This window comes from Leucoraja erinacea, chromosome 13 (assembly GCF_028641065.1).
Source record: "Leucoraja erinacea ecotype New England chromosome 13, Leri_hhj_1, whole genome shotgun sequence".
Lineage (NCBI taxonomy): Eukaryota > Metazoa > Chordata > Chondrichthyes > Rajiformes > Rajidae > Leucoraja > Leucoraja erinaceus.
In genome coordinates this window covers 4,580,198-4,607,639 of record NC_073389.1, presented here as the reverse complement: position 1 = coordinate 4,607,639, position 27,442 = coordinate 4,580,198, and the positions used below count along the sequence as shown (strand labels likewise).

Below are 27,442 nucleotides of genomic sequence, written 5' to 3'. Positions count from 1 at the left end.
TACCACAACTCTTTCCTAATCCACAAATGTTAGCGCCCCTCGTTACTGAGTGACTGAAAATTAAAATTGACAACATTTGTTTAGGTGAGCCTTGTCCATCCCCAGAGTCATATGCCTAAGCTGATAGATAATGTCAGTGGATTATTTTGTCATTTTGATCATTTTGAGAATCAAATGGCTTAATAAAGGAGGAATGTATCTCCACATAACATGGAAATTAAATGGGAAAAGGGAGTTCAAGTTACTGAAAACCACAGACTGCACCGTGACATAGGGGTAATCTGTATTGGAGACAAGTCCTTAACCCACTGAGTCCACTCGGCCCATCAACCATCCATTAGGATGAATGAGATCGTGGATATTTATTGTAGGAAGGAACTGCAGAACCTGGTTTAAACTGAAGATAGACACAAAATGCTGGAGTAACTCAGCGGGCCAGGCAGCATCTATGGAGAGAAGGAAAGGGTGACGTTTCGGGTCGAGCCCCATCTTCAGACTGAGTCGAGGGAGATTGAGAGACAAGGAAGTGTAAGGTGTGAAAATGAAACAAAGGGGATACAGTTCCAGGCAAATATGGAATAGATCATTGTTAGCTAGGAGAAGTATATGTAAACGCGGACAATCAGACTAATCATAGAGCTGGGAAGGGGAGAAGGATGGAGAGAGAGAAGGCAAGGGTTACCTGACGTTAGAGAAGTCAATATTGCTACCGCTGGGGTGTAAGCTGCCCAAGCAAAATATGAGGTGCTGTTCCTCCAATTTGCGCTGGGTCTCACTCTGACAATGGAGGAGGCCCAGGACAGAAAGGTCAGTGTGGGAATGGGAGGGGGGAGTTAGAGTGTTTAGCAACTGGGAGATCAGGAAGGTTTAGGCGGACTGAGCGGAGATGTTCAGCTAAACGATCGTCGAGCCTGCGCTTGGTCTCGCCGATATATAGGAGTCCACACCTGGAACAGCGGATACAGTAGATGAGGTTGGAGGAGGTGCAAGTGAACCTCTGCCTCAACTGAAAAGACTGTTGGGGTCTTTGGACGTAGTCGAGGGGCGATGTATAGGGACAGGTGCTGCATCTCCTGCGGTTGCAGGGGAAAGTACCTGGGGAGGGGGTGGTTTGGGTGGGAAGGGATGTTAACCAGGGAGTCGCGGAGGGAACAGTCTCTGCGGAAAGTGGTGGAGATGGGAAGCTGTGGCTAGTGGTGGGATCCCGTTGGAGGTGGTGAAAATGGCGGAGGATTACGTGCGGTATGCGATGGCTGATGGGGTGAAAGGTGAGGACTAGAGGGTCTCTGTCCCTGTTATGACCAGAGGGAGGGGGAGCAAGAGCGGAGCTGCGGGATATCGAGGAGACCCTAGTGAGGACCTCATCTATGATGGAAGAATGAGGGCATCCCAGATATCCTGGTATGGAACACCTCATCTTGGGCGCAGATGCGGTGTAGACGGGGGAATTGGGAATAGAGGATAGAGTCTCTACAGGAAGCAGGGTGGGAAGAAGTGTAGTCTAGATAGTTGTGGGAGTCAGTGGGTTCACAGTGAATGTCAGTCGATAGTCTCTCTACTGTGATGGAGACTGTGAGATCAAGAGACAGTAGGGAGATGTCGGAGATGGTCCAAGTATATTTGAGTGCAAGATGGAAATTAGTTGTAAAGTTAATGAAGTGAGTGAGTTCTGCACGGGTGCAGGAGGTGGCACCGATGCAGTCATCAATGTAACGGAGATAGAGATTGGGGATAGGGCCAGTGTACGTCTGGAACAGGGATTATTCGACATACCCTACTAAGATGTCGACATAGCTGGGGCCCATATGGGTGCTCATGGCTACGCCTTGGATTTGTAGGAAGTGGGAGGAGTCGAAGGAGAATTTGTTAAGAGTAAGGACCAGCTCCACTAGGCGGCGGAGAGTGTTGGAAGAGGAAAATTGGCTGGTTCTGCGGTCGAGGAAGAAACGGAGGGTTTTAAAACAGAGGGGCATGGAGATGTAGAGTGACTGAACATCCACAGTAAAGATGAGGGAGTGGGGGCCTGGAAAACGGAAGTCATTGAAGAAATGAAGAGCATGTGAGGTGACTTGGACATGGCTATGGAGGGATTGGATCGGGGGGGATACGATGGAGACAAGGTATGGGGAAATTAATTCAGTGGGGCAGAACCAGCAGAAACAATGGGTCTGCCAGGGCAGTTCTGTTTTTGCAGAGAAGATAAAACCGAGCCGTGCGGGGCTGGGGAACGGTAAAGATGGAGGCTTTTGGATGGGAGACAGCCGGAAGTAATAAAATCAGATATGGTCTGTGAGATTGTGGCCTGGTGCACATCTGTAGGATCATGTCTGTCCTCGTTTACATTTTATCTCTGTTTGCTTTGTTGTTACCTTCTCCTAGCTAACATTGATCTACTCTACATTTGCCCTGATCTCCATCCCCTTTGTCTGGTTTTCACACCTTACACTTCCGTATCTCTGTATCTCCCTCTCCCGTGACTCAGTCTGAAGAAGGGTCTTGACCGATATGATCACCCATTCCTTCGATCCAGAGTTGCTGCCTGTCCTGCTGAGTTACTATTGGAAAGTTATATTGGCTCCTCTGTTGATAGCATGTTTTTTTTCTTTTTGCCATAATGCATAGCGTGGGACATGTTTGTCTACCATCAAATATTGAACCTACGAGGCCGGATCTGTTGTGTAAGAAGGAACTGTAGATGTTGGTTTAAACTGAAGATAGACACAAAAAGCTGGAGTAACTCAGTGGGACAGGCAGCATCTATGGAGAGAAGGAATGGGTGTTGTTTCGGGTCGAGACCCTTCTTCAGACAGGTCAATCGTCTGAAGAAAGGTCTCGAGCCAAAATGTCACCCATTCCTTCTCTCCAGAGATGCTGCCTATCCCGCTGAATTACATAGAAACATAGAAAATAGGTGCAGGAGGAGGCCATTCGGCCCTTCGAGCCAGCACTGCCATTCACTGTGATCATGGCTGATCGTCCCCAATCAATAACCCGTGCCTGCCTTCTCCCCATATCCCTTGATTCCACTACCCCCTGGAGCCCCATCTAACTTTCTCTTAAATCCATCCAGTGACTTGGCCTCCACTGCCTTCTGTGGCAGGGAATTCCACAAATTCACAACTCTCTGGGTGAAAACGTTTTTTCTCACCTCAGTCTTAAATGGCCTCCCGTTTATTCTAAGACCGTGGCCCCTGGTTCTGGACTCGCCCAACATTGGGCTCCAGCTTTTTGTGTCTATCTTCATCTTGAATTTATTCTAAAATATATCAAAATCACAACTACAAAATTGTTATGACAACTACAAACCAAAAATAAATCAATACCTGATTTGACTATTTTGGAAACAAACAGGCCATCTTTCACGAGGTGGCTCGAGAAAAAACTCAATGAGGGATAGTCGCCGTTAAACATGCTCATTTTTTTCAATCTGTTGATTTTAATTGCAATTCAAGAATGAAGATTAGTTTTACCAAGCTCTGGTTTCCTCCCACATCCCAAACACGTAAGGGGTTTGTAGGTTAATTGGCCTCTGTAAATTGCCCCTAGTGTATAGGGAGCGCATGAGAATGTGGGATAACATGGAACTGGTGTAAAGCGGTAACCGATGGTCGGCATGGACTCGGTGGGCCGGTGGTTAACGCTAATTCCATATCATGAATGATTTTTTGCAAAATCTTTGATAGCAAGAATAGGATTTCCTAAATTGCTACACATTTTTCTTTCAATTTCTCTCATGCTAATGATGATGATGATGAAAAATTTGGATTCCAGCTTCATTGCCTGTCAATTGTGCCATCAATTCCTAGAAAATAAATGTGCAAGCAATTTTCAGAAACTCTGCATCAGCGACCAGAGATTATAGTTCAGATGCATCATTTAAAAAATATTGTTTTCTGCAAACTCCATCAGCATAACAATGTATTCCTAATCACAGAATTTAAATCATCTAAGCTTGCAAACATTTTTATTGAACAGAAAACAAAGAACTCACTGTTTCTTCTGTCTTGTTTGCTCTTTGCGCTCATGAGCGTTCTCCATTTTATGATAGAAACCGTTGTTTTCCTCACCCTAATCTTCTGTAAATGCATCTCCAGTATTAATGTAACTGGAGGATTTCCCATTGTAATGCTCATTAGCCCGCTTCTCCATTTTTTGAAGGAGTTTCATCTTGAATCCCATGCCTTGGCCTTTTTTCTCCAGAACATGATATCATAGGAGAATTACACCTTAAATTCTTCCTGCTTAATCTTCCCTGTTAGAATATGTTTGGCTTCAAACATGCCATCTGAATCCTTTTGTTGGCTTAATCATCCAAAAACTCCCTGATTGCAATCGGTCTAGAGTGCCTTGTAAGACTGCCCTCTGTCATTTCCTTTCTCGTCGTTCTGGCTCCCAGGGAGTTGCCTCTCCTTTCACGATAATTGATGTCAAGCAAAATTACTTCCATACCATCGAGTGACTTTCCTGTTTGTCGTGTAATTGCAGTTCAATTCGTTTCAATTCACATGCTAATGAGAATAACCATGGAAATGAAAAATTTCCCAAGTGTGGGCCACCATGTTAATTCTGTGATTAAACACCATTGCATTCCATGAATAATTTCAAATCTTCTGATAGCAAGAATAGGATTTCCTAAATTGCTACACATTTTTCTTTCAATTTCTCTCATGCTAATGATAATGATGAAAAATTTCCCAATTCACCATGGAATGATTCCCTTGCAATGATAATTTCAAACCAGCTTCACCCTGGTCCCTGTGCCATCAATTCCTGAGAATAAATGTGCAAGCAGATATCTTTTGTATCTTGTACCAGAGAATGGAGCAAGGTAAAAGGCAGAAACTCTGCATCAGCGACACTGAGAGACCGGGAATCAGATAGTTGGCAGACCTTAGCAACATTTAAAAATATTGTTTTCTAGAACTGACAAACTCCATCAGCATAAAATGTATTAACACAAAATAATACTCACATTTTAATTAAATATATTGCAAAGAAGCTGTGCAAGTTCCAAAAAGATATCGATTTTATTTTACTTTTTATTGAAAGAAAACAAAGAACTCACAGTTTTCTTCTGTCTTGTTTGCTCTTTGCGCTCATGAGCGTTCTCCATTTTATGATAGTAGACCCTTGTTGGCACTTCCTCTGCCCTAATCTTCTGTAAATGCATCTCAGTATAAGGAGGCAGTGTCTCTTCTTCTTCTGTCCTGTAACTGGAGGATTTCCCATTGTAATGCTCATTAGCCCGCTTAATACTAGCTTTGGAAGGAGTTTCACTGCTGTAGCTTTCATTGTAAGATCTGCCTTTGGCCTTTTTCTCCAGAACACTGTTCATGAAAGCATCATCATAGGTTCTGCCGCCATCATTTGTACACCTTAATGGGTATTCTTCCTGCTTATCTCTCTTCCTTTGACTGTTATAAATATGTCCTTGGTCAGCTTCATAGAGTTCATGCCTGCTCTGAATCCTTTTGTTGTAATAATCATCCAAGGAACTCCCTTGATTGTGGTATCGGTCTCTGAGTGCCTTGTAATACTGCCCTCTGTCAGCCTCTTTCCTTTCTCGTCGTTCTGGCTCCAGGGAGTTGCCTCTCCTTCCCCGATAATGATAGGATTCTGCAAATTCTTCCAGTTCATCGAGTGACTTTGCTTGTTCGTTGTCGTGCAGTTCAATTCGTTGTCTTTCACAAGATCGAGACCGCGACCTAGTTAATAAACAATAAATATTCTTACCAGCTTTTCACACAAATTTAGAATGAACTACATTTTTATTTAAAGTGTAATTACCACCATCAAAGTTCATTTAATTCTGTGAAATATATACATAGTAAAAACTTTAAAAGATTAAGGGCCTGTCCCACTTGCATGTGATTGCATGCGTTTGTCACGACCGGCCGTAAGCGGAGGCATCGTGTGGCCGTGCGTGGGCCGGTCCCACTGAGAAGCGCGGAGGAGTATGCAATTGTGCACAACATTTTTTTAGTGAACAAAATCTTTGCGCGCCAACGGCCTGTCGTGTAACTGACGGCCAAAGTGGGACAGGCCCAAGACCCTGGCGCGACGCAACGCAACGTCTCACCTCCAACAGCAGCAGAAGCAGGCAAACGATCGCCGAGCTCGGCCTGGGGCTCACGGCCGTTGCGGTCTGGATCCGCCCCCACTTCTACTCCCAGAGCAGGGCCAAGAAAATTGAAGATAGACACAAAATGCAGGAGTAACTCAGCAGGACCGGCAGCATCTCTGGAGAGAAGCAATGGGTGACGTTTTGGGTCAAGACCCTTCTTTTCAGACTGAAGAAGTCTCAACACGAAACGTCACCCATTGCTTCTCTCCAGAGATGCTGCCGGTCCTGCTGAGTTACTCCAGCTTTGTGTCCATCTTCAAATGACGTCACATGCTCCAGATGGTTGTGCGTACGCATGTAATCGCGCCCGACCTTCGCGGCTCAACGCGACCATGAGGTTGCGTAATTTGCGTGCCAAGGACACGTGAGTGTGACAGGCCCTTAAGTCTTTTTTAAGACTTCATTCAACAATATATACACCATCTCAGGTGGTTCTCATTTCATTTTAACGTTGGGTTAGGAGTGCGAAAGTTATTAATCTACTCAAATTCTAAAATTACAGAATATAAATTAAATACTGGTTGTTCTTAGAACTGAAATAACTTGAAATGTTATAGAGAAGCTTCATCTGTATTTAGAAGTGCATGCAAGACCATTACACTTCTGACCAGAACTGCATTGGACATTTATGCTTGGGGTCAGAGAATGTAGGTCAGGCAATAAACGAGTACTTTGGATTGGTGTTCACCAAGGGAAGGAAGGACATGGCGGATAGTAAACCAGTATGGAGTATACTAATATGCTGGAGGTGGTTTTTGGACATTTGGGAACATTAAGGTGGATAAATCCCCAGGGCCTGATGGGATTTATCCCAGGTTAATGAAAGAGGCAAGAGAGTTTGCTGGGGCCTTTGCAAGATATTTGTATCCCCTCTAGCCTCATACAGGTCCTGGAGGTTTGGAGAGAAATCAATATTGTTCCTTCGCTTAAGATGAGAAATAGGGATAATTCAGGAAATTATGGCCTTTGAGCCACACGTCAATGGTAGTGAAGCTACTGCAGAGGATTCTTGGGGGATCGGGAATTACTTGCTTTTGGCAGAGAATTGGGTTAATTATAATGGTGGAAACAAATATGGTGTTGTGTGTAAGAGGCGTACGTGAATATGCAGGGAACGAAGGGATAAGGATCATGTGCAGACAGAGGAAATGAGTTTAATTTGGCATCATGGTCGACACTGACATCATCGACTGAAGTACCTGGTCCTCAGCTGTACTATTCAACGTTCTAATTGTGCATCTTGTTCGGCAGCAATGCTTTTCCATCAGTCACAATTCAGACATGAATGTCAATTTTCATTTTTAGAAATAGAGATGACAGGAATAATATGTCCAAAAACAAAATAGCTCCAAAGGTTATTACGAAGATCAACTTTAATACTATACTGTTGTTTTTCAGATTGAACATTGCTTTGGTTGTACCTGCTATTGCAGCATTCACCGTCTCTCTTTGCTTTGCTCTTGAAATGTCCCGATCCTCTCACCAGCTGAGCCCTGAATGCCAAGTCAATATCCTGGTCAGTAACTGGAGGTTGCATTTGTTTTCGAGCCTGGCAGAAGTTCTGGCAGAAATCGGTGTTCTGATCATGCAGTGAACTTAACTCTGACATGTTGCTCGCTGTATATAATACAAGTAGTTTAGATCATTCATTTATATCTTTTTCTAATGTTTTCACAATGGGTTAATGTTACAAAAGAGAACAACAGAATTCTTCGAAAACCATTCAAAATGCAAAACACATTTACTGATTTGCGTATGAAAAGGGAAAGAGACGCTGAACTCAATTGAAGTCAAAGCTGGGATTTCCAACAGAAATGTTCTTTGAGTAAACAAGTGTTGGCATCAGATCAGTAAATCATTCTGCTCTGTGTGGAACAGCTACTATGTGCCCGATTATTGTTCACGGACTAGATCTTGACATTATGAAGGACCTTAAAGAAAACAATGTTCCTGGTGCAAATGGATGATCACCATAAAATATTTCTGAAAGTGGACGGATTTACCCTGCACAAGAAACACATCACAGTAGTCTTATGTTGGAGCACTTGGAGATTCCAACAACAAGATTGGTGAATGTGCAACCAGATCTTTAAAGACAAGATTTTTATACATTTTACAATAAACTGGTACTAATTCCAGACCAAAGTTTCACTGAAAGTAATACTGAATGTGGAAAGGACTAAAGTATTCCTGATCAGATATAGTCCCCCTTAGTTTGATGAGCACAGCATAGAACCAGGCTAATCATCCCATGGTGGTCTGTCAAGGACCACTCCTGCTGGTCCTAGGCAGGATTTCCATCGCTCCATAGATGCTGCTGCACCCGCTGAGTTCCTCCAGCACTTTTGTCTACCTTCGATTTTCCAGCATCTGCAGTTCCTTCTTAAACACTCCTGCTGGTCCTACTCCCTATCTGTCACACAGCTCTGAAAAAATTCCTTCCTCAATTAATTTTCCATTTCCCTTTTAAAAACTACTGTTCAATCTATTTCCACCAAAATATATAGCAAAGTGTTACAATCTCTAACCACGAGTCGTTTTCACAGCATTCCTAAAGTGTTTTGTAAAAGGTTTAGCATAATTCCCAGCTTTTGTATACGCAGGGATCCCCTTTCCTATATTAATTGCTTTATTAACCTGCCATCTTCAAGGTTTATGTGTAAATATCCCAGGTTACCCCGCCCAACCCCCATTTAAAATGACACCAATGAATATGAAATATTCATTTTTCCTATCAAAATGTTTCACCTCCTACTTTCCTGAATTGAACTTATGACCTTTGTGCTGTCCGCCTTCCTGACCTCACCAATCATAATATTGCCAAGTTTCATTCCATCGGAAAGCTTTGAAGTTGACCCTAGTAACTAGAAGATAGACACAAATTGCTGGGGTAACTCAGAGAGACAGGCAGCGTTTCTGGAGAAAAGGAATGGCTGACGTTCCGGGTCAAGACCCTTTGTCAGCTAGAATGTCGCTATTGTAATCTGCAGCTGGTTTTATAGTCCTAGACATGGCTGAGTTTAGTACTTCCATCTTATGTGTAATCGCAGGGACATTCATGAACAATTCACATATTTGCACACATTTGGGGACCTCACACCAGTTCGTAGTTGAACTAAAGGTTGCCTGGATCTCTGCACTTGAAATTAAATACTTCAAAATCTAGCGGTTTCAATGGAAGATCTCAAATTCAGGGTAACCATACGGCAATCTATTTATAAATCATATGCAGAAATGAAACTAATTAATTATGACAGTGAAAACTGAAGTAAAACAAGTGGCTGAAAGGTCCTGTGAAATTGGTATTTTGCTGAAGCAGCAGACTTATTAAAGAAATCAGTACCGATCATCAGTTATCTCTTAATACCTACAAGCCATACACTGCTCATATTTTCTCCGAGTGGGATCAAACTGTGCCAGCTCCTTTTCCACATAGTAAAGGACTTTCATTGAGTCTCGCTCTTTGTTAGCTTGAATCCTGTATCCACTGCATACTGAGGAGGAAATAGAAATATTACAACCCACGCCTCAAGTCCATTGAGATACAATAGCTTTGTGACCATCTCTACCCTTCTCTTCCCCAACAGACACATCTGCCATTCAACCCCTCGTTACCTCGATCCACTCATCACCAGCCACCTCTTGCATCACCCGTTCCCCTCACCTCTTTCTTCCCCCTTTTCCAGTCTTGAAGAAGAGTCCCAACCCAAAATGTTGTATGTCTACTTCCCTGCACAGATGTCTGCCTGAGAGGTGCATAAAATCATGAGAAGAATAGATACAGTGGAGGCACAGTCTTTTACCCAGAGTAGGGGAATCCAGAATTAGAGGACATAGGTTTACGGTGAAAACCCGAGGGGCAGCTTTTTCCACACAGGAGGTGGTGGATATATGGATCAAGCTGCCAGAGGAGGCAGTTGAGGCAAGTACTAATAGCAAATAACGTTCAAAAAGATACTTGGACAGGTACATGGATAGCAAAAGTTTCAAGCAAAATGGGCAAAATGCGGGAAAATGTGACTGGTTTAAATGGGGCATCTTGGTCAGCATGAATGAGTTAGGCCAAAGGGCCTCTTTCCATGGCAATGACTTAATAGACAATAGACAATAGGTGCAGGAGTAGGCTATTCCGCCCTTCGAGCCAGCACCGCCATTCAATGTGATCATGGCTGATCATCCACAATCAGTACCCCGTTCTTGCCTTCTCCCCATATTCCCCGACTCCGCTATCTTTAAGAGCCCTATCTATCTCTCTCTTGAAATTATCCAGAGAACTGGCCTCCACTGCCCTCTGGGGCAGAGAATTCCACAGACTCGCAACTCTCTGTGTGAAAAAGTGTTTCCACATCTCCGTTCTAAATGGCTTACCCCTTATTCTTAAACTGTGGCCCCTGATTCTGGACTCCCCCAACATCGGGAATATGTTTCTTGCCTCTAGCGTGTCCAAACCCTTAACAATCTTACATGTTTCAATAAAATCTCCTCTCATGCTTCTAAATTCCAGAGTATACAAGCCCAGCCGCTCCATTCTCTCAGCACATGACAGTCCCGGCATCCTGGGGATTAATCTTGTGAACCTACGCTGCACTCCCTCAATAGCAAGAATGTCCTTCCTCAAATTAGGGGACCAAAAAAATGAAGAGTTCCTCCGCAATTTGTTTTTTGCTCAAGATTCCATCACCTGCATTCTCTTGTATCTCCACTGTGAGCATTCGGCTAGTCATACCTATTGGGAATGCCCTAGGTGGAGTGCATGATCTCATACCATGGTCTAAGGAAGCCTGGGACAGTTACACAAATTGCATGGAACCATATGTATTGAAATTTTAATTTAAATATGTTCAATTCGTTTGATTTGTTTTCTTTTAGATTATAAATTGGTGAATTCTTTACGATGAACGGTGAGATTATGGTGGGATTGAATCTAGTCTGTTCCTGAGCATCCATGATTAGCAAGGACAGTCGAATCATTTCATGCAAGCACACCAATATACCAGGGATAATTTTAAATGAGTAAACCATTGACATTGATGTTTGGTAACAAGCTGAACAGAGAGAAGGCTACTAGTTGGATTTAGAGCTCTCCTGCTCTTCCCTGATCCTTTCCTTTGTTCCTTTCCCAGTTGCTGGATGGAATCACGGGATTCACATTGAAACTACTCAGGCACGAAAATCGTTGTCAAAACATGGGGGACACACACAATTTCTTGGCGGATGCACATGCGCACACAAGCGGGGTTTCGGCCCTGGGCCCTACGGCCGGTAACATCCGACTCCGAACTCTGGCAACAGCAGCTTCGTCCGCCCCGAATGGTGGGACTTCAATCGGCCCGTTCAGGGGGGCTTCAACATCGGGAGCCTCGACGCAGCAATTTGACCGCGGGGCGGTGGAAGATCCCGGGGTGGGTTTTAAGCCGCGTCGGCCCTGGCGATGAAAAGCCCCGCGAACGGGCCGATTCAAGCTCCGCTCTATGATCTTTGCTCCACCAGGACGTCTCCCTCCTCCAATCACCACGCTCTATCCTCAGTCCCACCGCCCTATTTCCCGCCTCTGACCGACACCACCCTCCTCCAATCATCGCGCTGAATCATCATGCCCCCCCCCTTACTGCCTGCTGACTGACATCTCTCTCGTCCAATCCACTCCCTCGATCATCAGTCCCACCCCCACTGTATCGCGGAAAGCAGAGATTTTTAACAGCTTTTTTTAAAAATAGAGTTTTAAAATCCGGATTACAAAAAATGGGGGGGGCGTCCCCCATCTCTCCAAACATGGTAGGGTGGGGGCGTGTGTCCTCCGTCCCCCCCTGGGATTTCCGCCCCCCTGAAACCACTGTTGCTCCAGGTCTCAGCCACGTCCCCCCTCCCTCCTTTACTTAGATCCATTCCAGTGTCTGGATGGGATCATTGAGGCTTGTAGAAGAGAAGGTGATGACTCCTCTAAAACCTGAGGAACCATTTGGCAAGTTAATAATAATAATGGATGGGATTTATATAGCGCCTTTCTAGATACTCAAGGCGCTTTACATCGCATTATTCATTCACTCCTCAGTCACACTCAGTGGTGGTGAGCTACTTCTGTAGCCACAGCTGCCCTGGGGCAGACTGACGGAAGCGTGGCTGCTAATCTGCGCCTACCACCAATCACTCACACACATTCACACGCAGGCAAAGGTGGGTGAAGTGTCTTGTGCCCAAGGACACAACGACAGTATGCACTCCAAGCGGGATTCGAACCGGCTACCTTCCGGTTGCCAGCCGAACACTTAGCCCATTGCGCCATCTGTTAGACCAACAAGGCAACAGCCACATGGAAGGAATTGGAAGAATAAAAGCAAATTGCATGGACTTATATTGTTGCAGTAATTTAATATTATACACCTGTATTAGGAGCTTTGTGTAGGAAAGGTTTACAGCCTTTGCACTCTTTCACACAAATATGCCAGTAATGATGATGTCTATGTCTTTGAGTTGACATTCGTTTCAAGAGAAATTCATCTTACCAGAATCCCCCATATCAGTGTCGACACGTACTGGTGGAGGCAGAGACTTGGTGTCCATTACACTTGATGAGATTGGTATCCTAGAGACACTGGGGATGTAGTATGGTGGATAGGCTGCTACGTTGGGATGGTGTCTCGCTTTCACTGCTTTTCCAGCTGCATATACTGAGAAACAGGCAAACATAGTATTAAAACTCAGATAAATCATTCTGCCTACATGCAGTCATACAGTGTGGAACTAGGCCCTACAGCCCAACTTGCCCACACCAACCTACATATCCCATCTACATTTGACCCACCTGCCTGCATTTGGCCCATATATCTCTAAAAATATCCTATCCATGTACCTGTCTAAATATTTCTTAAGCATTACGATAGTACCTGCCTCAACTACCTCTTCCGGCAGCTCGTTCCTTACACTCACCGTCCTTTGTGTAAAAACATCACCCCTCTGGGTCCTATTAAATCCCCCCCCCATTTCATCTTAAACCTATGTCCTTTGGTTCTCAATTCCCCTACACTGGGCATGAGACTCTGTGCATTTACCCGATCTATTCATCTCATGATTTTGTACACCTCGATAGGGTCACCCCTCATCCTCCTGCGCTCCAAGGAATAGAGTCCTGCAGACCTCCATATTTGCCTGTTGTTTCTCAGCCTCATGCAACTGAAGTCAATTATTTTCTGGAGTGAAGTGTCGCAACACATTTTACCATTCAAGAGATTAATCTTGTCATTTCCAGATATGAGTCACCACAAGTTATTTGTATGACTTCCACATCAGGGACACTCAGTGTGACATTGTTTCCCTTGTAATATTCCTTTTGGAATATGCGGAGCAACTTAGTCCACATTCTCCTGGGAGCTGCGATTATTGGACACTCCAAGAACATTGTGATCTTCCTAGAATGGAGCCAGACTGGAATGGAAAATTCAATACGTCACCCGCCATTGTCCTCCCAGTACATTTGCCCATGATGTGTTTCCACCAATTATCACCGACTCGGAGTATAAGAATCCTCTCCTCCCAATTTGAATATTCTTCACCGACTACTATCATTCGAGCCAAATATCCCAATGCTGCCATCCTCATCTCCATATAGCGTCACACAGCACAGAAACAGGCTCTTCAACCCAACATGTCCATACTGACAAAGATGCCCCATCTAAGCTAATCCCTTTTTCTCACACTTGGCCCATATCCCCCTAAACCTTTCCTATCAATGTACATGTTAACTTGCCTTCTAAACTGTAAGTTGTAACTGTACCTGTCGCAACTATCACCTCTGGCAGCTCGCTCCACGTATCCACCACACTCAATGACAAACAATGCCTCTCAGATTCATTTTAAATCTTTCCCTAGTAAGTGCCACATGATTTTATAACCACAGTAAGGTCACATCTCAGCCCCCGTGCTCTCCAGGGAACAAAGACTCAGCCTATCAGCTTCTGCTTATAACTCAAATCCTCCAGTCCACGTTATATTCTCAAATATATTTTGCATCATTTTTATCAACCTTTTTATTTCAGTAATCTTTATCAAGTATACTTTTAGTTAAGTGATAGAGCATTTGGGAATATAAAACTGTATGTACAAAAAGTGCTGAGAAACTCGGTGGATCAGGCAGCATCTGTGGGTAGAATTGGCAAATGATGTTTCAGGTCAGGATCCTTCATCTTAACTTAATCTGATTTATACAGTGTTTTACAACTTGGCTTCCATTTTATATGGTTCTAGATGCTCCAATTCGGTTTTATTTTAGCTTGTAACATAGCAAAAGATGACATTTGTAAGATGAAGGTAGACTAAAGTGCTGGAGAAACTCAGCGGGTGAGGCAGCATCTATGGAGCGAAGGAAATAGGCAACGTTTCGGGTCGAGACCCTTCTTCAGACTGGAGTTCTTCAACTCAAATTTCCAGCATTGCAGTTCCTTCTTAAACATTTGTATGATGAAATCATTTTCGGCTATATTCAGTTTTATTTCCATATTCAATCAACACAATTCCTAATCAGTGCAACTTTTGCATGGAGAATCGCTGATACTGTAGCATCCCATGGCAAGCATAGCTGTGGAAGGACATAGAAACATAGAAATTAGGTGCAGTAGTAGGCCATTCGGCCCTTCGAGCCTGCACCGCCATTCAATATGATCATGGCTGATCATCCAACTCAGTATCCCGTACCTGCCTTCTCTCCATACCCTCTGATCCCCTTGGCCACAAGGGCCACATCTAACTCCCTCTTAAATATAGCCAATGAACTGGCCTCAACTACCCTCTGTGGCAGAGAGTTCCAGAGATTCACCACTCTCTGTGTGAAAAAAGTTCTCCTCATCTCGGTTTTAAAGGATTTCCCCCTTATCCTTAAGCTGTGACCCCTTGTCCTGGACTTCCCCAACATCGGGAACAATCTTCCTGCATCTAGCCTGTCCAACCCCTTAAGAATTTTGTAAGTTTCTATAAGATCCCCTCTCAATCTCCTAAATTCTAGAGAGTATAAACCAAGTCTATCTAGCCTTTCTTCATAAGACAGTCCTGACATCCCAGGAATCAGTCTGGTGAACCTTCTCTGCACTCCCTCTATGGCAATAATGTCCTTCCTCAGATTTGGAGACCAAAACTGCACGCAATACTCCAGGTGTGAGTAACTACATGCCTCTGTTTACACTGCATCCCTGAACTACCAGCATACACGGGTGCAAGGGGAAAATAAAGTAACAGACAATAATCCTTCTAAAAGGTGTAAAGATGTACTTACAGGCTTGAGGGCAGCAGCAGGATTCCGGACAACAAGGGCAACGGATGTAACAACAGCAGGTATGAGGACAGCATTGACACCAACATATAGCGAGGAGGAGGATGAGCAGGAAGGATCCAGAGAGCACTAAACCAACAAATGCCCATTCTGCAATACAGAAATATTTCACATGCATTATGCAGCTTGAAAAATGATATTGACATGCTGTGGCTAAATAACAGCTACACCATTTGACATGTGTAGATGCTGGTAAAATCGAAGGTAGACACAAAATGCTGGAGTAACTCAGCGGGTCAGGCAGCATCTCCGGAGAGAAGGAACGGGTGACGTTGCGGATCGAGACCCAAAACATCACCCATTATTTGATGATCAGAAAGTTATATGAAAATTGATAAAAACAGGCATTAATAATAAATCCCCCAAATTTCCGCCACCTCCAACAGGGTCTCACCACTAGCCACATTTCCCCATCTCCACCCATTTCTGCCTTCGGTAGAGACCGCTCCCTCCGCCATTCCCTGGTTAACTCATCCCTTCTCAGCCAAACCACCCCCTTCCCTGGTACATTACCCTGCAACCACAGAAGGTGCAACACCTGTTCCTATACCTCCTCTCTCGACTCTGTCCAGAGACCCTGACAGTCCTTTCAGGTTAGGCAGAGGTTCACTTGCACCTCCTCCAACCTCATCTACTGTATCCATTGTTCAAGATGTGGACTCTTATACATCGGCGAGACCAAACGCAGACTGGGCGATCGTTTTGCTGAACACCTTCGCTCAGCCCGCCTGAACCAACCTGATCTCCCGGTTGCTGGACACTTTAATTCTCCTTCCCATTCCTACACAGACCTTTCTGTCCTCTGTCTCCTCCATTGTCAGAATGAGGCTAAACGCAAATTGGAGGAACAGCATCTCATATTTCGCTTGGGCAGCTTACAGCCCAGTGGTATGAATATTGATTTCTCTCACACCAGGTAGCCCCGGCATTCCCTCTCTCCATCCCTCCCCCACCCAAGTTGCACCAGCTTCTTGTTATCACCCAACAAACAGCTAACAATGGCCAGTTTCCTTTATAATTGTTATTTTTTGCATATCTTTCATTCATTGTTCTTTATCTCTCTACATCATCGTCTATATCTCTCGTTTCCCTTATCCCTAACCAGTCTGAAGAAGGGTCTTGACCCGAAACGTCACCCATTCCTTCTCTCCAGAGATGCTGCCTGTCTCGCTGAGTTACTCCAGCATTTTTGTCTATCCTCGGTTTAAACCAGCATCTGCAGTTCCTTCTTACACAATAATAAAACAAATATTGATTTTGTTTTACTTCTATATTACACTGAAACCGGGGGATTCTGCAACCCAACAATGCATTTCTGTAGAGTAGTTGAAAGGCTCACTGTATCTCCCTCAGCATGCTCCTCGAATTCAGCTGCCCGCATTCAAGCCTCAATATTAATAAATGTATCCACAACAGAAGTATTCTTAGCGAAGGCTCATGTTAAACAAGGATGTGACACTACCCCCCAAAAATGTTCTCATTCTTTCTGGCCCCAATGTTGTATTTACACTCCGATAAATCTGCTGCAAGAGTGAAGCTAATCTTATGAATTAATGCTGTTCAACCTAAAGGAACTACACTTAAAATCCAAGGCTAGCAGACCTCAGTCAACAAGATGCAAAAGGCAGTTGACATGAGTGTTTTGTGCCTGTCTAGAGGCTTAATTCCAGGCTCAAGGCATTTTTAATGCTCAAGGTGAAGTTTGGAAGCTACCAGGTCTTGCATTCAATTTCTGCCACTGAAGGCGTCCATCGACCTGCTGCTGTTGCATTACGTTGCTCTCCATTAATAAAGGTTCACAGCAAAACCTGACAAAATATCAATTGCTTCCCATATTCATGAGCCACCTCTTGAAGGCAGACATTAAAAACATTATCGAGCACAGCCATTGACTGATAGGGGAAAAAGGATTGAAAGTTGAAAACTTCGGGCTCGACACATGACAGGCATCTCAAGGCACATTTAAAGGCTAGACCGTGGGACCCGTTGTTTGTGGGTGAGGGGGCTGCGGCATCACACACACACACACACACACACACACGGGGGGGGGAGTGGGGGGGGGGGGTAAGGAAGGGGAGTGGGGGAGAGATTGGGGGGGAAGGAGAGAGGGAGGAGTGGGGCAGAGTGGGGGGAGAGGAGGAGAGAGGAGAGGGGTAGGGTGGAGGGAGGGGGGAGAGTAGGGGGAAGGGCGGGGGAGGGAGGTGGATGTGGAGGGGGCAGGGCTGCCAACTCTCACGCTTTGAGCGTGAGAATCACGACCTCAAGCAAACTCACGCCCTCACGCCGATCAGAAATTTCTCACGCTCAGTGGTGAGAAATTTTGTGATCAACGAAAATTTCAAAACTCGGATAAACTGCCTGGTCCGCGGGTGTTGGGGAGCCGGGGCTGCGGGAGTGATGGGAGCAGAACCAGCGGCCGGAACAGATGCGGGGAGCGGGGCCGTGTGCGGCGCTGTCGCTCGCTGCAGCTCTGGCCATGGAGCGCTCCGGACAGTGCGAGTGTCCCGGGCCGTCGGAAGCAGCCGATGCGTCGCTGCCGCGAGAGTCTCTGTGCCGAAGGGACAGACTCTCAAAGGGAGGTGGAGAGAGAGAGAGAGAGAGAGAGGAGAGGTGACAGGGGGAGGGGGGGGGGGGGGGGGGGGGGGGGGGGGGAGGGTGGTGAGAGGAGAGAGAGGGGGAGAGACAGAGGGTGCGTGAATGGTGAGAGAGAAGAGGGAGAGAGGGGGGGGTGGAGAGAGGTGGGGGGAGGGGGGGGAAGAGAGAGAGGAAAGAGAGGGGTGAGGGAAGAAAGAGGGAAAAGAGAGGGGGTGGGGAGGGAGGGAGAGGGTAGGAGAGAATGGGAGAGAGAGGGGAAGAGAGAGGGGGTGGTAAAAGAGAGAGAGAGAGAGGGGAGAGAAAGAGAGGTGGAGAGAGAGGGAAGAGAGAGAGAGGGGAGAGAGGGATGCGAGTGAGGTGGGAGGGAGAGAGGGGAGAAAAAGAGAGGTGGAGAGAGAGAGGGGAGAGAGGGAGATGGGGATAGAGAGGCAGGGCTGCCAACTCCCATGCATTGAGCGTGAGAATCACGCATTTCACCAAATTCTCACGCTGATCTCAAATTTCTCTCGCTCTGTTGTGAGAAATTCTGTGATTATCGAAAATGTCAAAACTCATATCAACTGGAAGCAGCGGCGGCGACAGATGCGGACGGGGAGCGGGGCTGGCAGGTGTTTGCCGGGCTGGCGAGTGTTTGCCGGGCTGGCGAGTCGCTCACTGCAGCTCCGGCCATCGAGCAGCCTCAGTGCAAGAGTCCCGGGCCGTCGGAGGCGTCAAAGCATTACACCGCTGCCGTGAAAGTCTCTGTGCCGAATTCGCCCAGGTGACCGGCATGGATCAGCTTGCGGCTCGGTACATCCTGGAGGACAACCAGTGGCTGCTGGAAGTAAGTACCAAGCACTGGGTAGATACGGTGGAAGGTAGTGGACTTCAAATGGGGGTGGTTGGAGAAAGCATCCTGCTTGCCTGCTGGATTTTCACTTACTGTAACTGCAGGAAAAATGTTCCCGATGTTGGGGGTGTTCAGAACCATGGGTCACAGTTTAAGAATAAAGGGGGGGCCAGTTAGTACTGAGATGAGAACAAACTTTCTTCACGCAGAGAGTTGTGAATCTGTGGAATTCTCTGCCACAAGGCAGTGCAGGCCAATTGACACGTGGACCCTTTGTATGGATAAAGTTACCCCTTAAAAAGTTACTTCTTAAAAATACTTCATACAAAAAACATTGAAATCATACTTCTACAGTGCACTAAAACATGATTTTAATACATCAAATTTCAAAAAGTTCCTACCCTGGAAGGGGGGACACCCTTCTTCCACACCCTCTCCCCATTTGGTTGCTCCACCCTCTCCGGGTACCCACAAGGCCGGTGATCAGTGATTGCACAGCCTCCCCCCTTTCAAAAACGCTCCAATCCAATTTAAAGCATATATATTGCATTCAAGTGTAAGTTAAAAGACTCGCTACAGTATGCACCATATTGCACAATTTCAAGCTGAAAAATGGAAATGTTCCATGCCAATGGGAGGGGAAACCCCAACTGCGCTTGTCCGTGGTCGTGCTGCAATAACGACCGCCGCCGCTGCAATGTTGTTGAACTTCAAGAAGCCCAGCGGAGTGCGCAGCACTACATGATCATGTGTTCAACGGCTTAAATCCAGAGCCGGGGGGTGGAGGAGGACGGCTGGGCCATGTAACTCGCAGCTCGATAATGAATCAAATTTACAGATGAAGGGATTTTTGAAATCATGAGGTAAATCTCTACCGGAATATGTAAAAATGTCTCCGTTAACACGTCAGGTTTTCGAGGAGATGTGAATCACATACAAAATGACACACACACACACACAGAGTTTTATATTATACTAGATTAAGTGGGACTCGTTGGGTCCCCCAACGCAATATTTTACCTCTCCACCAATTCCAATATTGGTGGGAAGTGGGGCGGGAAGGGGGGCTTTCTGGAGCACTAGTATAGGTGTTGTGGGCCGGAGGGACTGGTTTGCAGAGGGAGGGACATTGTGGGAAATGGATTCTTGGGTTGGCAGCTCAGTCACTCAGGCCTGGTGGGCTGGCGGCTCAGAAACCACCAGAAATTCTGCCCAAAAAAGGTGAGAGACTCTGTGAGAGAGAAGGGGGAGAGGGTGGAGAATCATATTTTAGACATTTTTCATCTTTTACTGCAGATCAGTCTATCCTGGCCTGGATCTCACAGGGAGCCAATGAAGGGAGGGAGAAACATACTAGGATGAGGTTTAATACTTGAAGGGGGAATACTTACTGATGGGCCAAAATGCTCCTCCTGGGCTAATACGGGCGTTTTGGGCAAAAGGCACTGGTTTCTCTGCTAATAGGGACCTTGTGGGCCGAAATTTGTGGTTTCAGGCAGGCCAAACAACTCATTTCATTTCCATTTCAATTTCAAGCCCAGGGCAAGCCAAACAACTAATTGCAGTTTCAAGCACAGTGCAGGCCGAACAGCTGATTACATTTTCAGTTCACTTCCATTGCAGTTTCAAGCACAGGGCAGGCCAAACAGCTGATCGCATTTTCATCTCACTTCCATTGCCATTGCAGTTTCAAGCACAGGGCAGGCCGAACAGCTGATTGCATTTTTATCTCACTTCCATTGCCATTGCAGTTTCAAGCACAGGGCAGGCCAAACAGCTGATCGCATTTTCATTTCATTTCCATTGTCATTGCAGTTTCAAGCACAGGGCAGGACAAACAACTAATTTCATTAAGGGCTAACAAATCATTTATTGCAAGTACATTGCAGACTCACATTTCAGCTGATTCACAGCTTAGAATGAGTCGTGGCCTCTCCCTCGTGATCTTGCAGGGTGACTGAGCTGTCTAGGCATCCGGTGTGTTTTATAGTCTTCCAACCCTCCCCCCCCCCCCCCCCCGCCCCCGGAAGACCTTCATCACGGTGATTGACAAACGCGAGGATCTTAAAGTTTTTTATACACTCATAATTTTTTTATTTGTCATCGATGGGGCCTGCTCAGTAGAGGAGGACTGTGAGTAAGATGGCCAAAAATCATAGAGATATATGGTAGACAGGAAGTGGTCAAGATGAGACTTTTAATGATATAGATATGATGTGCGGGCAGCTTTTTTTATTTTACACAGAGCGGTAGGTGCCTGAAACGTGCAGCCAGATGTGGTGTCGGAGGCAGATACGATTGTGGTGTTTAAGAGGTTTTAGAAAGGCACATGAAAATGGAGGGAATTGGCTCATGTGTGGGCAGAAGGGATTGATTTTAATAGGCTTCATGTCTCTATGCTGTACTATTCTATGACAAAACTCCTCTGGTGTTAAGCCCTATTCCTAATCTTGCAGGAGATATCAGAGCAAAGACTTTAGCAGGATACTGATCAGGTTAGCAGTGGAAACAACTAGGCTTGTAACTACTAATTGCTCACGAGGACTATTTAAAATTAATTTGTATTCATAAATGAGTAGATTGTTAATTATAAACAGAATGTTATTATGGAAACTGATAACATTCATGTAAAGTTCAACTCAATTATCTTATCCCATTTCATTTGTTAATTACAGCATCATGTAATGGCATATTTTCCGTTATTAGTGACACTGAAGGGCTACAAGCAGCAAACAGCTGTATTACACCGCCCACCATTCTTATAAAAGATTAATTTTATCCGGTGTTAAAGGTGCTTCTGAAAGATCTGGTAAATGCAAAGAATATTTTCTGAAATTCAACAGTGAAATATTTAAGATAAGATAAATCTCTCCCTGGAGCGGTGTAAAAAATATATGTTGTAACTGTGTGTTTGATCAGTTTATTCTGATATCAATGACCACAATCTGGATGAACAGCATTTAAATCAAAACACAAAATGCTAGAAAAACTCAGCCGGTCAGGCCGCATCTGCGAGAAAAGAAACAATGTTAACATTTCAAGTCGATGACTCCTTTCCAGAACCTATTCAAGCTTCTTCAGTCCCAGTTCTGATGAAAGCTCTTCAACGTGGTATAAATATTGTTTATTTTTCCCACAGATGGCTTTAAACATTTTTTTCATGTACTTGTCCCAAAAATTCCACTTTTACCACCTTGAGTATCAAGGGGAACCAGAGGCCTGTATTATTTTTTCCCAGTTATCATTCTATTTGCTACGAAACACTTTGCTTTTGCTCTTTCCTGGTTATTTTCGAATGCACGATGTTTTATTTTTTCTACAATCTTCAGTTGCCCTTGGAATGATCTTAAAAGGAACTGCCAATACTCAAATCTTGAATAAAACACTAAGTGCTGGAGCAACTCAGTGGGTCAGGTAGTGTTTGTGGAGGGAATTGACAGGCGATGTTTCAGTGGGGATACTTCGACCCCAAATGATGCCTATCTATGTTCTCCATAAATGCTGTCTGACCTGCTGATTTAAGGGGCTGTCCCACTTGGGCGACCTGATCCGCGAGTTAAGAAGAGTGTCTTTGACCTTCAAGCTCGAGGGCACTCGCCTGGAAAGTCTCAAGCTCGATCTACCATCCGTGTTGAAACCGTGATCTGGATGGATGGATGGATAGATCGACTACACACACACACAGCAAAGGCGGGGGGCAGGGAAAGCGGGGAAGCGCTGTCTGAAATTCACACTCGCGATGAAGAGGAAGGTAAAATGGCTGCACAGTCACGGTAAGTCCTTTAGAGAGTGGGGGGGGGGGGGGAGGGGGAGAGAGAGGGGGGGAGAGAGGAGAGGGAGTGAGAGGGGGGGTGAGAGGGGGGGCGAGAGGGGGGGAGAGAGAGGGGGGGGAGAGGGAGGGGGGAGAGAGAGGGGGGGAGGGAGAGAGGGGGAGAGAGAGAGGGGGGAGAGGGGGGGGGAGAGAGAGAGGGAGGGAGAGAGAGAGGGGGGGGGGGGGGAGGGAGGGGGAGAGAGGGGGGAGAGAGGGGGGGGGGAGGGGGGGGGAGAGGGGGAGAGAGGGGGGGGGGGGAGGGGGGGGGGAGAGAGGGGGGGAGGAGGGGCGGGGGGAGGAGGAGGGAGGGGGGGGGGAGAGGGGGGAGGGGAGAGAGGGAGAGAGAGGGGAGAGGGGGAGAGAAGAGAGGGGGGGGAGAAGAGAGAGGGGGGAGAGGGGGAGGGGGAGAGAGGGGGGGAAGAGAGGGGGGGAGAGGGAAGAGGGAAAGGAGAGAGGAGAGAGGGGGGAGAGAGAGGGGGGGGAGGGGGGGAGGGGGGGGGGAGAGAGAAGGGGAGGAGAGGAAGTGGAGACACTTTTAAGAAGTATAATAAAGTTTAGAGGGCATTTGACCTACCGGTCGGTTTTCCTGGTCCTGAAAACTCAAATGAGCCAATCAAAATGCCCGGTCAATGAAGGAGATGCCTAAGGCTGCCCTCGACTGCCTGTAACTAAATAGTGACCCCACTCCACTGCACTACGAGTTAAAAAGAACCATGCCAACCAAATTTCACACGCGGAAAGTTTTTCAACATGCTGAAACATTTTCCGCGACCTAGCTGAGGCCACAAGTATTCGGGAACTTCCCTCGAGCATGAAGGAGAGTTCCAGCGACCTCATAGGACCACGTGTTGACCCTGCTGTGAGTTTGAAGGTCGAAGACACTCTTCTAAACTCGCAGATTAGGTCGCCCAAGTGGGACAGCCCATTAACTCCAGCACTTTGTGTTATAGTTCAGGTGATAGTGTTCTTATCATGGGATTCAAGTTATATTTGAGGGTTGGGGTTGGGGGTGGGGGCAGCAGCATCTGGTGCACTGGGATTGTCCTCAGTAGATAAGATTCTGTGAAGCAGGTTCTGTGTCTGTTGCCACAATGCTGAGGATTCATGATACTATGTGGCCAAGATCTTTACACCCACAAAACCAGATTTCAACTGAATCGCTTAATTGTCGTCCGGGACCTTGTGTACAAATCAACTGCCCATGTTTACATGCATAATAACATTTACCACACGGCCAAGAAGCTATTTTAATGTAAAGTGTTTTGGGATGTGTCTGAAGGATATGATAAGTAACTACATAAATGCAAATATTTAATCAGCTTTGATTTACCACTGCTGGTAGTCAGAAGTAATTATCTTTAGTGAAGGAGGCTTCTAAATAAGAACATGTAAAATAATAGTTCTCCAACCGAGGGTGCAAAATGTAATTAAGTAAAGTTGATCCTTCCTTGGAGCACATTAAATTAGCATTTCATTTTCATTATTTTCCAGTAAGTCGATCTCATTTGGGCAATCAAATAACTTTTTTTTCCAGGGTAGGGGAATCAAGCAGTGGGGGACAGAGGATTAAGGTGGGGGGGGGGGGGGGGAAAGATTTAATAGGAACTTCAGGGGCAATTTTTTTCCACATGGAGAGTGGTGGTGTATGGAACGGGCTGCATATGGAGCAGAGTAAGTAGATGATACAATAACAAGTGCAATAACAACATTTAAAAGACATTTGGGCAGGTATGTGGATGGGAAAGGTTTTGAGGGAAGGTACACAAAAATGCTGGAGAAACTCAGCGGGTGCAGCAGCATCTATGGAGCGAAGGAAATAGGCAACGTTTTGGGCCAAAACCCTTCTTCAGGTTTTGAGGGATCTGGGTAAATTGAACCAGCTTAGAGGTCGGCACGGCCAAGTTGGGCCAAAGGTCCTGTGTGCATGCTATATGACGATGATCCGAACTGATTGTTCCTTTGCTCAAATTATTGTGAATTCCAGATTGACTCATGCTATTTTTGACACCAAATTGTTCTCAGAATATCACAAACTCATTTTAAATGTTGCTACTCACCCAAGCAGATGAGCTTTTGATCCTATGAAACGAACAACCCACGGGTCAATACAAATCAGTGGAATTTAAAATAACTGATAACTTGAACTGGAATCACATTTGCCACCAGTGCAGATGAACAGGGAATGCTCTGGCAGAGGAGCAACATCTCTCCAGGAATCTGACATTGTTTCTCAACCTATGTGGCCCACCACCATGGAGAAATGAACAGCGTGCACTATTTTCAGCAACAATTATATAAAAGGATTCCATGAAGCGTAAAGTTACAAGTGTTGGAAGGGGAAATATTTATTAGTTCACAATGGACCAACGGAAGTGGAAACTAGGTGAAAGCTAAGGGCTGCTACTTTAAGTGAAGTCAGCAGTTCAGGCAGTCTGGCATCAGCTGAGATCTCTGGCACAATAAGCAAGTTCCATGTTACCATTACCAAATAAACCAGTGGAGGGGCTCCAACGGCAAAAACAGGATATTGCACGATCGCTGGTCAGTCCCGGAAACATTGCAATTAATATGACAGTTATTAATTAAATTAAATTTTAAAAAGAGACCTTCAATTAATCTCTATACACTCGGGCAAACTCAACAAGTGAAACCTTTGTGTAGCAAGGAACTGCAGATGCTGGTTTAAACCGAAGCTGGACACAAAAAGCTGGAGTTAAGCCCCTGTCCCACTGTACGAGGTAATTCACGAGTTCTCCCGATTTCCCCCGATTTGAACGCGGAGAATTACGGTAATGGCCGTTTGTAGGTTCTCGGGGACTCTCGTGGACACTCTCCGCACTGTTGAAAAAACTTCACGAGCTTACCGCTTTTACCGAGTACCTGCCGTTAGCGTTACGAGCCACTAAGAGACGTCCCGAGCTCCGACGTACCCGCTACGTACATTCTATGTACTTATCACGAGTTTGATTTTTTTTTTAAACTCGGGAGAGCTCTTGGGTAAACAATACAATACAATACAATACCCTTTATTGTCATTTGTGCCTCAGTGAGGCTCAAACAAAATTCTGTTTCCACAGCCATACAAACAAAGACAATTCCTAGACATACCCACAATTTAATTCACACAAACATCCATCACAGTGAACCCACTGTGATGGAAGGCAAAGTCTTTTCTCTCCCTTGTTCTCCATGTCTCTCCCGATGTCCAAGCCCCAGGCGGGCAATGATAAGTCCCACGGCCATTTTAGACTGCGCGGGGCGATTTATGGCCCCGCTCCCGGTCTAAAAGTCACAATGTTGGAGCCCCCGGCGGGCGCTGTAATGTCCCACAGCCATGAAGCGGTGCCGGGCGATGTACGTCCCCGCTCCGGGTCGTTCCAACCCCGCGACACGGGCTGGAGAAGTCGTGTTTGCGGGAGCTCCGGGAAGCGGTCTCTCCCCCCGGACCCGCGAGCTCCCGATGTCCCAGTCCACCGGACCTGCGGCTGCGTTGCTGGAGCCTCCGAGCCCCGGGAGTCGCAGCAGCGAGTCACCACCGCTCCCCACGCTCCGAGGCCGGCCAGCCCCACGATGGTGAGTCCGCAGCTCCCGAGCCCCCGGGTCGTTCAGGCTGGAGGCCGCTCCACGGTGCTAGGCCCCAATGACAACGGAGACCCGACAGGGAAAAAGTTGGGTCTCCCGGACAGGGAAGAGATTTTAAACAGTTTCCCCCTCCCCCCCCGCCCCGCCCCCCACATATACACATTTAAAACCAGTATTAAAAAAACACCAACACTACATTTAACTAGACACAAAATTAAAAAATGACAGACAGGCTGTAGGGGGCGCTGCAACGGGTGAGTCGCGTCGCCAAAAACTCGTATAGTGGGACAGGGGGTTAACAGCGGGACTGACAGCATCACTGGAGAAAACCAGGTCTCGAAGGGTCGAGACCCTTCTTCAGACACAGAGTCACGGAAAAGGGAAATGAGGGATAGAAACGGTGATATAGAGAGATATAGAATAAATGATGAAATATATGCAAAAAAGTAGGTGAAAAGGAGTATAGACAATGAGACTCAACAAGACAACTTTGAGGCTGGTACGACTTGGGTGGGGGAGGGACGGGGGGAGGGGTGGGGCGAGAGGAGATGTAAGGGTTATTTGAAGTTAGAGAGTCAATATTCATACCGCTGGGCTGCAAGCCGCCCAAACAGAATACGAGATGCTGTTCCTCCAATTTGCATTTGGCCTCACTCTGACAATGGAGGAGGACAGAAAGGTCAGTGTGGGGATGGCTTTGATTCAAGATTCAAGAGAGTTTATTGTCATGTGTCCCAGATAGGACAATGACATTCTTGCTTTGCTTCAGCACAACAGAATATAGTAGGCATAAATACAGATCAGCGTGTCCATATACCATTAAATAAATATATACACACATAAATAATTAAACAGATAAAGTACAATGGGCTATTAATGTTCAGATGTTTGTACGAGTTGAGTTTAATAGCCTGATGGCTGTGGGGAAGTAGCTATTCCTGAACCTGGATGTTGCAGATTTCAGGCTCCTGTACCTTCTACCTGATGGTAGCAGGGAGATGAGTATGTGGCCAGGATGGTGTGGGTCCTTGATGATGCTGCCAGCTTTTTTGAGGCAGCTGCTGCGGTAGATCCCCTCGATGGTAGGGAGGTCAGAGCCGATGATGGACTGGGCAGTGTGTACAACTTTTTGTAATCTCTTCCTCTCCAGGGCGCTCAAGTTGCCGAACCAAGCCACGATGC

General features: G+C 46.0%; 1 protein-coding gene across 2 annotated transcripts in view; it reads right to left on the bottom strand.

Moving 5' to 3' along the window:
- LOC129702557 (immunoglobulin-like domain-containing receptor 2) overlaps positions 1 to 27,442 on the bottom strand; it is a 105,599-nt gene that overhangs the window by 2,362 nt on the left and 75,795 nt on the right. For both annotated transcript variants that reach the window (XM_055644323.1, XM_055644324.1), the window contains 5 exons: positions 15,387 to 15,533; positions 12,628 to 12,792; positions 9,496 to 9,618; positions 7,546 to 7,741; positions 5,066 to 5,705 (listed from right to left, as the gene is read on the bottom strand). In XM_055644323.1, coding sequence (XP_055500298.1) covers positions 5,066 to 5,705; positions 7,546 to 7,741; positions 9,496 to 9,618; positions 12,628 to 12,792; positions 15,387 to 15,533 — 1,271 coding nt within the window. The remainder of the gene's footprint in view (positions 1 to 5,065; positions 5,706 to 7,545; positions 7,742 to 9,495; positions 9,619 to 12,627; positions 12,793 to 15,386; positions 15,534 to 27,442) is intronic.